This window comes from Terrapene carolina, unplaced genomic scaffold (genome assembly GCF_002925995.2).
Source record: "Terrapene carolina triunguis isolate 2854851 unplaced genomic scaffold, T_m_triunguis-2.0 Scaffold58, whole genome shotgun sequence".
In the NCBI taxonomy this organism is placed as follows: Eukaryota; Metazoa; Chordata; order Testudines; family Emydidae; genus Terrapene; species Terrapene triunguis.
This window is the reverse complement of record NW_020664409.1, coordinates 21,636,354-21,648,574: the sequence shown is the minus strand read 5'-3', so window position 1 is coordinate 21,648,574 and position 12,221 is coordinate 21,636,354. Positions and strand designations below refer to the sequence as shown.

The 12,221-nt window shown below is 39.4% G+C and overlaps 1 protein-coding gene across 1 annotated transcript in view; it reads right to left on the bottom strand.

Annotated features, from left to right (window-relative positions):
• Positions 1 to 9,840: 9,840 nt before the first annotated feature.
• The window catches only part of LOC112105814 (protein-glutamine gamma-glutamyltransferase 5-like), a 60,165-nt gene continuing 57,784 nt past the window's right edge, over positions 9,841 to 12,221 (bottom strand). The window contains exon 13 of the mRNA XM_029914121.1: positions 9,841 to 10,029. Coding sequence (XP_029769981.1) covers positions 9,841 to 10,029 — 189 coding nt within the window. The remainder of the gene's footprint in view (positions 10,030 to 12,221) is intronic.

Sequence of the window (12,221 nt, the reverse complement as noted above, 5' to 3'; positions counted from 1 at the left end):
TACATTTCAGTTCAATTTCTTCCTTTATCATCTGCGGTCTTTTGTACTCACTTGAGAAATCAGGATTTCAAAGGAGTCAGAGGCAGTATGATGTCACAGGTCTGGTATGATCTCTTGGGAATGGTGGGCAGCAGTTTAATAACCATCTCTATTTTTCCCTCTTTTCAAGAAAATAAAGTTTTATTTTAACTAAGCTTTAAAAAAAAAAGTTTGACTTTTTAAATGCTCCAAGAATATACTGAGTTTTAATTGTCTTCACAATCTCTACATCAATGGAACGGTACAGATCATCTGACACAGCTAATAACTTTTACTTTAATAATTGCTAGACATTAAGGGCCAGATTTTCAAAAGACCTTAACACCACAACCAGGGATAGATTTTCAAAAGCACCCAGCTTTTAGGCACCAACTAGCCAGAAATTGCATTTTGAGGTCTTATGAAAATCTGAACATACATATTAGAGTTATAGCTGCTGGGTGCTGACTTCTTGAAAATTGGGCTCCAACGGCCCAAATCTTCCAATATGAGGTAAATGTGAAACAATAAATAGTCTTGTATTATTCATGCAGTACAAGAGTTTCAGAATCATTGCTCTAGCTAAGCTGTGTGAAAGGCAATGTGAAAACACCTTCTGCTCTCCCAATCCCAGAGTCACTAAGCACCATAACATAGAGAAGCCTGCAGACTGCTCAGTTTAATGCCTGGCTGCCCACACATACCAGATACCAGTAAGATGCAGGGGCACCTCTTTTCTTCTGTAAAAGCACTGAGGGCTCAGAGGGGAATGGTGTAGGAGCCACTGCATAAACTCTATAACATCTTAGGATTCACACTGGGATAAATGCAAAGCAGACAAGAGACATCAGGCTCAGACTCTTTTACAAGAGACATGGAATTATTTTCAGTATTTTATCAAACAGAGAATGTATGAAAATGGGACGGGGGGGATTATGGTAGAAATTAAAGAAAACAATTGATCAAAAATGAGATAAGCCAGCTTCTGTGATAATCTAGATCAGGGATCGGCAACCTGTGGCATGCAGCCTGCCAGGGTAAGCCCTCTGGCGGGCCGGGCTGGTTTGTTTACCTGCCGTGTCCGCAGGTTCAGCCGATCGCAGCTCCCACTGGTTGCGGTTCGCCGCTCCAGGCCAATGGGGGCGGCGGGAAGCAGCAGCCAGCACATCCCTCGGCCTGCACCGCTTCCCGCAGCTCCCATTGGCCTGGGACGGTGAACCACAGCCAATGGGAGCTGCGATCAGCCGTGCCTGAGGACGTGGCAGGTAAACAAACCAGCCCAGCCCACCAGGGTGCTTACTCTGGCAAGCTGCGTGCCAAAGGTTGCCGATTCCTGATCTAGAGCCACATTATAAAGACTCTCACACTAGTCTATGTTGTGTTGTAATCTCTAAATGACCTTCTAATAAAAGACTCCTTTCATTCCCTGGTCCATTCTGTAGATGAACACTTAAATAAGCACTATATTCACTCAGATTCAAAATGACATCTTTGTACTTTAAGTGTGCCATTGGTAACATACATTCCCCCCATTTTTTCTTCCAAGATAAACTATTTCACAGCCTGATTTATTAAACTGAAAATAAAGGGACTGATTCTGTATTGCTCACCTTGGTGTAAATTGGGAGTAACTCCACTGAAGCTAGTGAAGTTGCAGTAGTATAACATTGATGTGAGTGAGTGGAGAATCTGGAGTACTTCCCAGTTTTGACTTCACACATACTGGTATTTAAAAAAAAATTGCAACTTCATTTCATAAACAAAATACTTGATTTGGAATATAGTGCAATACAACTATTTTGAAAATTATTTTAATAAATTTGATAAGAGCACATGTAACCTATTGCTAAGTCTGTGTTACAGATTGTAAGGGAACACTAAACTGTACTATACTCTTCAGCCACTAGTTGCTGCTGAGTGTAAAATACCTTATTTAAGATAAACTCAGCTATACCTTGCAGAACATTAAAGGATCTTATGGTGAAGAAATCCGGTGTGTATAAGCAAGCTCTGTAGCCAGTCCATATCTGGTACAGGAGTACATGACATGGTGTCAGGAGTAAACTAAGAACAGAAACAGAAGAAACAGCAATAAAGGTTGCAGACAGAAGGAACAAAACAACAAAGGTTGCTGGATCTCATCAACATTCTACTCTTCAATGCTCCAGATAACTTCAGCTTTGACAAACCTTCCCAACAGACAGACTGGAAGAAGTAGTTTGCAAGATTTTGAATTGCAAACAAACTCCACAAAGAAACTGTAGTTATAAAGGTATCTTCTTTCATTTATACTATGGGGAAGCAGGCAGAGCATATGTTTAAATCCACTGACTTTTCTGAAGAGTAACAAAGCTGACTCTGAAATGTTTATATATCTCAGAGAAATGTGGCTTATGAAAAAGCATGTTTTCACTGGAGAATTCAAGAGCCAGGGGAAATGATGAATATTATATAAGAGCTCTGCATAATTTGGCTGAAAATTGTGATTTGGGGAATGCAAAACATGAAAATATCAGAGACAGGGTGGTTATTGGGATAACAGACAAAACCTTCCACAGCAGCTATGATGGAAGAGAAATTTGATTCCAGCCACAGCTACTCAAATAGCAAAGCAGTCTGAAATGGTGAAACAGGAGAACCTAGAAAACTTGAAAAACCTGAAACTAGCTTAGAAACTAAACAGATACTTGAGTGTTACTATTAACAATCCCTGAGGTGAGGAGAGAGAATTCTCAAGCTAAGAGGGTCTACCTACATGCCCACCTACATGCACAAGGCATGGAGAAGCCATATCCCAAGGGATGATGCATGTGCTGCCCTTGCACACAGTATAATAAATGCATGAAATATGGACATGTTTCAGCTGTCAGGGAGTTGACTCATATTACAATCAAGAGCCATTGTTTCTGGGAACTAATCACTTGTGATGACACAGAACCTGCCTGTAGAGTGAAACTGAATTTTCAAGGCGACTATTGACTTTAAAATTGATTCAGGACATGATATCACAGTCATCTCAGAAGGGCTTACCATTACTTTCAACCCCTTCCAAAGCTGAAGTCACCTGACACAGCTCTGACTAGAGTTCAACACAGAAACAACTTATAAAAACAAAAGCTATGCATTCAGAGTGTATGTGATCAAAGGACCACAGACCAACAGCTTCTCAGCCACAGCATGGCAGTAATGACTATGCTAATGGGAAAGGTGGAAGAACTCAATGGAATATTTGATGATATCAGACTTTTGGAATGAGATCTAGTACAAATAACCTTAAGACAATGCTGAACCATATAATGTACATAGACCTTGCAGGATTTCTATCCCATTAATTCATAAAGTGGAAACTGACTTAAAGAGAATGAAATGGATTGACATAATCGAAAAAATCTGAGCCAACAGCATGGTGTGCCCCAATGGTACCAGTGAAAAACAAATATGGAAAAATACGAATCTGTGTGGATCTTGAAAGACTTAATGAAAGAGCTGTGAGAGAAAAGTATATTCTCCCAACACTGAGTGACTTCCTCCCCAAAGTGCAAGGAGCTACAGTATTCACCAAGCTGGATGCCTTGAGCAGATCCTGGCAAATCCCTTTAGCCAAATAAAGTGATAAACTGACTACATTTCTCACTCCCTTTAGGAGATTTTTCTTCTGAAGATTACCTTTTGGGATTAACCAGTGCATCTGAAATTTTCCAAAGAGAGATGGCAGAATTCTTAACAAACACAAATGGAGTTGTAGTTCTCCTGGCCAACATTCTGATATATGGATCTTTGATGGTAGAACACAACAAAACCCTCAACCCTCCTAAGCCTAATCAGTCAATCTGGACTGAAGCTAAACAAGGAAAAATGCATTTTCTGCCTCCCCCAAATCGAGTTTTGGGGACAGATGATAAACAAAGATGGAATCAGTCCTAGCCCTGAGAAAGTAAAAACATTTCAAGAATTGAATACACCAACTAATGTACTAGAACAGAGACATATACTAGAAATGGTAAATTACCTTGGTTGATACTTACAAGACCTTTCTACAGTATCAAAACCACTGAGCGAACGCCAACACATCTTAGCTATGGGGACAAAAATCAATACATTGACTTCAAACAGGTAAAAGAAATGAGATCTCAACCGCTCCAGTTCTCAAGTACTATGATGTGAACGAACCCACAATCATCAGTGCAGCTATTGCCCAGATGTATTGTTGCAACAACATGGCTCTGAGTAGAAGCTAGTTGCATTTTGCTCTTGTGCACTAACAGAAGCAGAAAAATGGCATGCACAGATGGAAAAGGAGTGCCTGGCAAGTGTATGGGCATGTGAGAACTTTTACAGATGTGTGTGTGTGGATTGGATTCATTTACACTGATAGGCCATTAACCACTTATTACCCCAGTGGAAAATGCCTGGATCAAGCACTACTGAGATGCCAACATCTGGGGCCACAGTTAATGCTATTTAATGCAATTGTTAAGTATATTCCTGGAAAAAATCTGGTAGTAGTAGACACTCTGTCACAGAGCCCTGCATTGCACTAAACTACTTATGAGATCAAAGATGACATAAAGACCTACCTGAATGCTGTGCACACATTCAGACCAGTGTCAGAAAAGACACTACTCCAGCTACAAAAAAGCAACCTCAGACACACAACTTCAGGAAGTTCTAAGTTATATTAGGAGCAGCTGGCCAAAGTATCTAAAGGATACTAAGGAAGTGACAAGAAACTACTTTGTGGTGCATGGACAATAAAGAGAGTCAAATGGACTCATGATTAAAGGGAATTCCATCATCATTCCAAATGAAATCAGAGGAGAGATCCTAAACCTCATCCATGAAGGATATAAAGGATTAACTAAATGCTGTGAAAGGGCATTTGTTTGGGGGAATTTTTTGACATTTTGCTTGAGCAAATCATCTCAAGGATGCTCTCCCTAGCAGGAGGTGTAAGCCCATGAACTCTAGTAAGCAAGTATGCAAAGAAGAAAGGAAGTAGCTGGAAACTCAGGTTATAATTCTGCTTTGTATTCTCATGCAGGCATAGTGGCAACTGAATAACATTACTGCTACATGAGCACATTCCTGAGTGTGTTTGTCTGGCTGAATGTGTCTGGATTGAATACCAAGGAGAATATGCTGTGGAGTCAAATACTGGGCCTCTAACTTGCAAGGTGAACCACAAATGTAACAGCCCACTCTCTCATTTCTATCTCCTGTTCAGATGGGCAACAGGAGAGGTTTTAAAAATTAAACCTATTCAATATCTTTTAATTTCATATTTTCTGTTTAATTATCTATAAAAATATAGCCCACTTAAAGCTGTAACTGTTACATAATTAAAAAAAAAATACAATCCTTATGTTTCAAATGTTATTCCATGGCAGACTCCCTCTGCTGCCAGCTTCTGATAGTTTGCATTTTATATCTCATTGAGCGTCACTAGAAAGAAATACAGTTAGGTTTTTCATTAAAACTAGCATCTGCAGTGCAGTTAAATATTTAAATCTGCTGCTTGTCTGATCTCAGTTATTAAAGATGCAAGAGACAATCTTTAACTTTTTAAAGGTAACTTATGTTGGATGAAACAAAGAATTCCAGAGAGCTCATTTAAACCTGGGATGTTCAGGCACTGCACGTTGCTAATAATTTCCAGCATTTAGATCACATGAAAGTCGTAGTGTATCCATACCAATTGTTTATCACCAACAAATTTCAACCTCATTGAAAAGGGAAGGAATGTTTCAGTTTTTCATTTTGAAATGTATTTTGTGTTATATTTATAAAATAACACTTAAAAAATCAAAATTGGAATGAAACATTTTGATTTGAACTAAACGAACATTTTGATTGACCCAAAGAAGTGTTTTATTAAATTTGTTTAGTGGAAAAATTAGAAATATTTTGGTTTTATTTCAGTTCATAATGAATATCAATTTTGAAATGTTGGAATTCTGAATTTCCAGCAGCTCTGCTAATTAGAGCTGTGGGGCAGAGGAGGTAGGAACTTTAATGACTATGTGACAGGGTGTCCCAGAGCTTCGTGGATTTCTGCTGAAGGCCCCACTGCTCTTCTGTGCCCACCCCAGGAAACAGTTTTCTGTAAGGAAAAGAGCAGAGAGTATTAGACCTCCAGGCTTGCCTAGAGAGCCATCACAGGAGCAGCCATTTTTTGGAACCATTGATATCTGGTCCTCCAGCAGCTAGAAGGGCCAAGGACAAGCAACAGCCAATCAAGGCCCAGCAGGCCAAAATAAAAGGAGTTGCCTGTTGTTAGTAAAGGCAGTTCCTGGCTGGAGCCAATAGAATGAAGAGGGAAGCTCACTAGTCTACTGCCAGAGGAACCAGACCAGACCAGGCCAAGACCCATTTCACACCACAATCAGTGGCAGGAGAACCTCTCCCAGAAATTTGAGAGATTATTTTGTTTATAATTACCCCTGAAGGGTAAGGAACTGCTTCTATTTTGAGTTTGTTATATCCCAGAAGGGGTTTTGAAATGTGTGACCTGGCTGGAGGGTCAAGCCACAGAAGACCCACAGATGCAAACTAACAGCCTGCAGTGGATGCTGGTAGCCAAAGAGAATGGCAGGATTGCATCTGGATGGCAAGGGGGTCCGCAAGAGGTGAGTGCAACCCACCATATTCACACACACAGTGATCAAACTTACCTTGCAAGCAAGCAAAAACAAATGACAAAAAATTCCTGTTTCCTCCAACTTTGCCACCTTCACCGTTTTCTAACAGAGTGGGGAAAAAACCAATAAAAGCCATCAAAGGCAAGCCATATAGTCATTGATGCTACTGACCTTTTAAGGCATTGTTCCCCAAGAGAATTAAGGACCCAGTTCTCTAAGGTGCCAAGCACTTTGTGAGAGGTCTTGAGCATACTCAGCTCTCATGGATCTGGGAACTGAGGACCTTTTGGACCTTTTGTCATAGAACTTGCATGGATATTAATGTGAATCATCTAGCCAAACCCTTCTTGCAAAAAATTGAAGAATCTGGCTAGATTTAAAGTAAAGTGTTATTCAGCTACTGTATCATAACCCTGGGTGAGTGGAAGGCACAAGGGATGGGAAAGGTGATACAGAAAATTTCATGTCTAGTTCACAGGTTCAAATCCATTCCAGGTTGATATTGAGAATGGTATTACCATCTGACAGCTGTTCAGGGGCTATCTGAAATTAATGTAATTTCCATCAAATAGGTGTCAATTAACAAATACCACCACCACATTGCTGAATTAGAACCTAAATGTATTTAACCATGGGCTTAATCCCATCCTTGTTCAGAAAAAAAAAACTTAAGCACACGATTCAAGATACCCATGAGCTTAAGTATTTTGCTGAATAGGGAAGGACTGCTGAATCAAGGCCTTATTGCTAATCAACAACTGTCTCAGCACAGAGGTCAAGGACTGAATGGCATCAGAACGGGGTAGGTTCTCCAGGCCAATGACTATTTTTGAGAATGAACGACCATTTCACACAATGGGAGGTCCCTGCAGGAGTTGAGGCTGAACCACATTAGCAGCACACTGTGGAGAATATTGTACTGATAGAGTAGGCCAAGTTCCCAGAAAGGTGATATTAATGAAACAAAGTATTTCTAGGTAAAAATTGGTAAACCTGTTTTCTTTCGTAATTTGAATAGGCTGACTCTGAAAATGATGTTTACCAAGTTGAATTTTGAAATTAGAATCATAGAAATATTGGGCTGGAAGGGACCTAGATAAGGCATCTTGTCCAGCCCCCTGCATTCAGGCAGGACTAAGTTATATAGGCCATCACTGATAGGTGTTTATATAATCTGTTTTTAAAAGCCTCCAGTGGCTGAGATTCCACAACTTTCTTAGGTAATTTATTCTAACACTTAACTACCCTTATGATTAGGAAGTTTTCCCTAGTGTCAAATCTTGCAGCAATTTAAGCCCATTATTTCTTGTCCTGTCCTTGGTGCTTAAGGAAAAGAATTTATCCTCCTCCTCTTTATAACAACCTTTTACGTACTTGAAGATTATTATTGTGTCCCGCCTCAGTCTTCGCTTAAACTTTTTTTTACATAAAGGCAAGTTTAAAAAAAGAAAGAAAGAACATGGCTACCATTTGTAACTTAAAAAAATAAATAGAAAGTAAAGGAGAGGTTCTAAGTATGGAAAATATTCTTAATTTGGAATACTGTACTATCAGCAAATGCAGGGAAAGACTCTGTTGAAGATCATAGTCTCTGCTCCCTCTGGTCACGTGATGATATGCACTTAAATTTTGGTTTTTTAAAATTTAACATTTAAGATTAATTAAACAAATTACTTTTCAGGGGGGATTTATATGTGAAGGATGTATTACTACGCATTACACAAAGTATCACACAAAACATAGTATGATATAGTTTATTTCCATAAATTCCCCTCTTTCAAAAATATAAATTAGGTAATTATTAGCCCTAACCCCTAACCTAAAGCTGACTTTTGCTTACAGTGTAAGTGAGTTGAGTATTGATTTGGATACTAATGCCACAGCATAAGCTACATACTGGTCAATATTTATTATTTATTCAGTATTCATGCAGAAGTTAGTTATATTTGTTGTTATCGTCAGGTATTCCATAGATGAAACATGGAGGCAGTCTTGAACCTAAAGCATCTCGCAACAATATCTTATAAACAACACCTTATTTGCAAACAAGTGAAAAAATACACTAGTTTTGCTTCTAGTGAACAGGGATTGGCTACAATACAAGAAGTAACCAATGCAAGACAAACTCATGGATTTCCAAAATAGAGATGCAATTGATTGAAGAGCTCTTAGAATTCTGTAACTACTTTGGCAGAAAAACTGTTATGCCATGTGCATAGATAGAAGGTAAAATTAGCAGCCTTCATAAATTCATTGAAGCTACTTCTTCACCCAGTAAGGGTGATCTGAAAACCCAATCTTGTGTTGTAATCACCAAAATCTTGACAGTGCTTTAGAGTAAGGTCCCCACAGTGAAGTGGAGTCTTTGCATTTTCTGCCAGGATGAAAGTTCCAGAGAAAAACTTTCTTTTGTAACAACATTCAAAATGAACAAACAAATACTTGAAGCGGGAGAGTATAAACATGAGCCATATACGTGTAGTTGGTGTAAGTGACTCTTAAAAGGGAAATTACCACTTAACTGCTAGAAGCATTTCTTGAGAAAAAAACAAAAATACTAAGCATGAAACCACTCACTGACTTGGCAATGGTCTGGCCTAGAAATGAATTAAAACATTGTGCTGAAAAAGGCTGTGTTTTGGAACTTTTATGGGTATGAATTTGTTACTGCTTTCTCTGAAATGAAGCTGGTGGAACGGTCCTGCACTCATTTGTAAGGCATATGACAACCTTCAAAGAAAAATTTATTCTGCATCTTGATGGTGCTTACAAGTTCATTGTCTTACATGATCAATCTGCTTCGGAGAGACAAACATTATTAGTGCCTGTCAAATTCCATCACCCCCCTTTCTCTAAATTATTAGACAGCGCAGGAGAAGAAAATTTATCAACCATTCCAATTTACAAGACCGAGCTGGAAGATGTATTTCTGTCAGTGGTACACATAGCACTGAAATTATGCGTGCTCATCCTGGATATGATGGGCTAAATGTCAATGAGGAAGAGGCACTAGCCTGTGTGTCAAAGAGTATACATGTTTTTACAACTCCTCCTGGGTACCTAGTCTGTTCTTGAAGTAGAGGAACTTGAAGAAGGTGATGAGGAAGATGAAGAGGACACAGAAGATAATGTTGTAGAAGTATGTGAAGATAAGAAACAGTAATCAAATAAACAGTCCAGAGTGTTAAGTATTGCACAAGATTTCATCTACAGTGTAGATGGAGATAAGAAGTGGAGACCCAAACATGTTGAGCTTGGAAGCACCTTCACCAGCCCAGAAGATCACAAACTTGTCCAGATGTTTCACAATGCTCAGCATTGTATCAGCTACAAGGACGTACTTCAAGTTGACACAGCACTGGCCAAAAGTACACTGATGATGAATGAGGATGGAACAGTGAACCCATCAAACTTGGTTAAAATTTACCCGTTGCACTGCAGATAACATTGATATAAATTAGTGTACACTTGATGGGCAAAACACTTTTCATGCGACACAGTTAGGGTGACCAGATGTCCCGATTTTATAGGGACAGTCCCGATTTTTGCGTATTTTTCTTATATAGGTTTCTATTACCCCCAACCCCCATCCTGATTTTTCACATTTGCTGTCTGGTCACCCTAGACACAGTATGCCTGGCAGAGTGAACCCATATCTGATCTGATACTGACTTGAGTCAACAAGTCATGCTATACTGAATACATGAATATTCCAGATGCAATAATCTTTCCTGCTAATACCACAGATGGTACAACAGAACCAAAATTCAGTGAACATGTCCTGGCAGAATGCTTTAATGGATAAATAAAATGATTGTCAGCTTTGAAAGCACAAGCACAGGACATGGCATTTTTCCTCAAATGCCAATTTGAAAATCTAAAATCTGGTGGGACAAGTTTTAATGAAAAGCACAGTAACAATAATTCTCCATTATCTGCATACAGCTACATGCCTATCATTTAGTCCCCTGCTGGTGAAGTTGATACACCAAATGCTGTCGTGGAAGACTTGCACAAGTCACTCACATCTTCAACAGAAAAATGTAGTCTTGACTGCAGATCAAGCACTTTCCCCTGGTCTGATGGAGCTAAAATGGACTGTGTCAGAATATAAAGATATCCTGATTGCATGCTTAAAAGGTCTGCACATAACAATGCTGGTCCTAAAAGTGCTGGGGCATCATAAACAGGATTCTGGATTGACGTGTGTGTGCACTGAAAGAGGAATTTTAGGTAGATAAATGCTAGAGCATGTGATTGCTGGTAAAACTTACACAAAAAACACTAATGTCCACAAGATCACTCTACAGGTAGTGTGGCAACTGCCATTACCACAACTCCTGAGCTATCTACAGCAACATGACAAACTCAAAGAAAAGGTCCTGAATTTTTTTGCAACATTTGATGCTGCCGAAAATTACAGTAACCTAGTGTCTATTCTTTCATATCCAAGTTTTCATGACCAGATGGCATCATTTTTGCTGAGCAACATGGATAACCATCTAAATTTCCAGTACTGGTGGCAGTACAAGTTATGGTGTGTAGTGTCCTACTCTTCACCAGAGCTCAACGGGATGGAATTTGGGAGCTTGTCTGTATCCCTTCAAAAGAATGCTTCCATTCTTTCACTGATATGATCACACAAATTATGCTTGATGGCGATCTGTGTATTTGGAAGAAATGAACCTGCTCCCTCTGGAGGTACTTGAAGAGTTCCATAGATGCAACTAGGTATTGAAGAGGTACAACTAGAGATTCAATCAGGTAGAGCCAGACCACACCCAAAAGCAGCTGAATGCCACTGGCGAAAGAGGAGGAGGAATCATAGGTATCACAAGAATGGCCTCAGCAGATGGGCTCTGTCATGTAATTGACATGTCCAGTTTGCAGCTCAGACTAGAAAAATATCTAATCTTGGACCTGATGACCAAATGACTTGCAATGAATCCACACCAGAATGAAAGAAGTGTGATCATTTTGATTGAAAAAAAAGTAATAATGACACTTCAAAGATTCAAATTATTCACTATTGAGCCAGCCTCCAACACACGGCAAAATATTGCAATGAAGGATTTGGCAACAAAAGTGATTGAGGAAGATCTGCTGAATGCAGAGATATTTGGCCAGGAGTAACTGAATACCTTTGTTAAGGAAAGGCTCCTGACAGTTAAGGAATGAAGTGCCCATACCAAATTCCATGATCCATTAAAAAGGCAAGGGCTCTGACATTTTCCACCCTCTGGTTTTCTTTTCCTTTCCAGCAACATAAAGGTAAGATAGTCAGTCATAATAAAGGCTGATCATCTCATACTACAGCACATCATTACTGCCTTTAATGAAGGAAGGATTGTGGATCTGCACAAAATAATGCATCATGAGCTAATGCCAGTTCTATATGCTCTTGCTGAACTAAACAGGTATCTCAGAGTTGGAAATAAGTTTTATGATAGATGTTTTAACCAGAGACATGCCCGGTGTTCCTGAGATAATGCTTGATAGTCAGGGCCGGCTCCAGGGTTTTGGCCGCCCCAAGCAGACAAAACCAAAACCAAAAAAAAAAAAAAA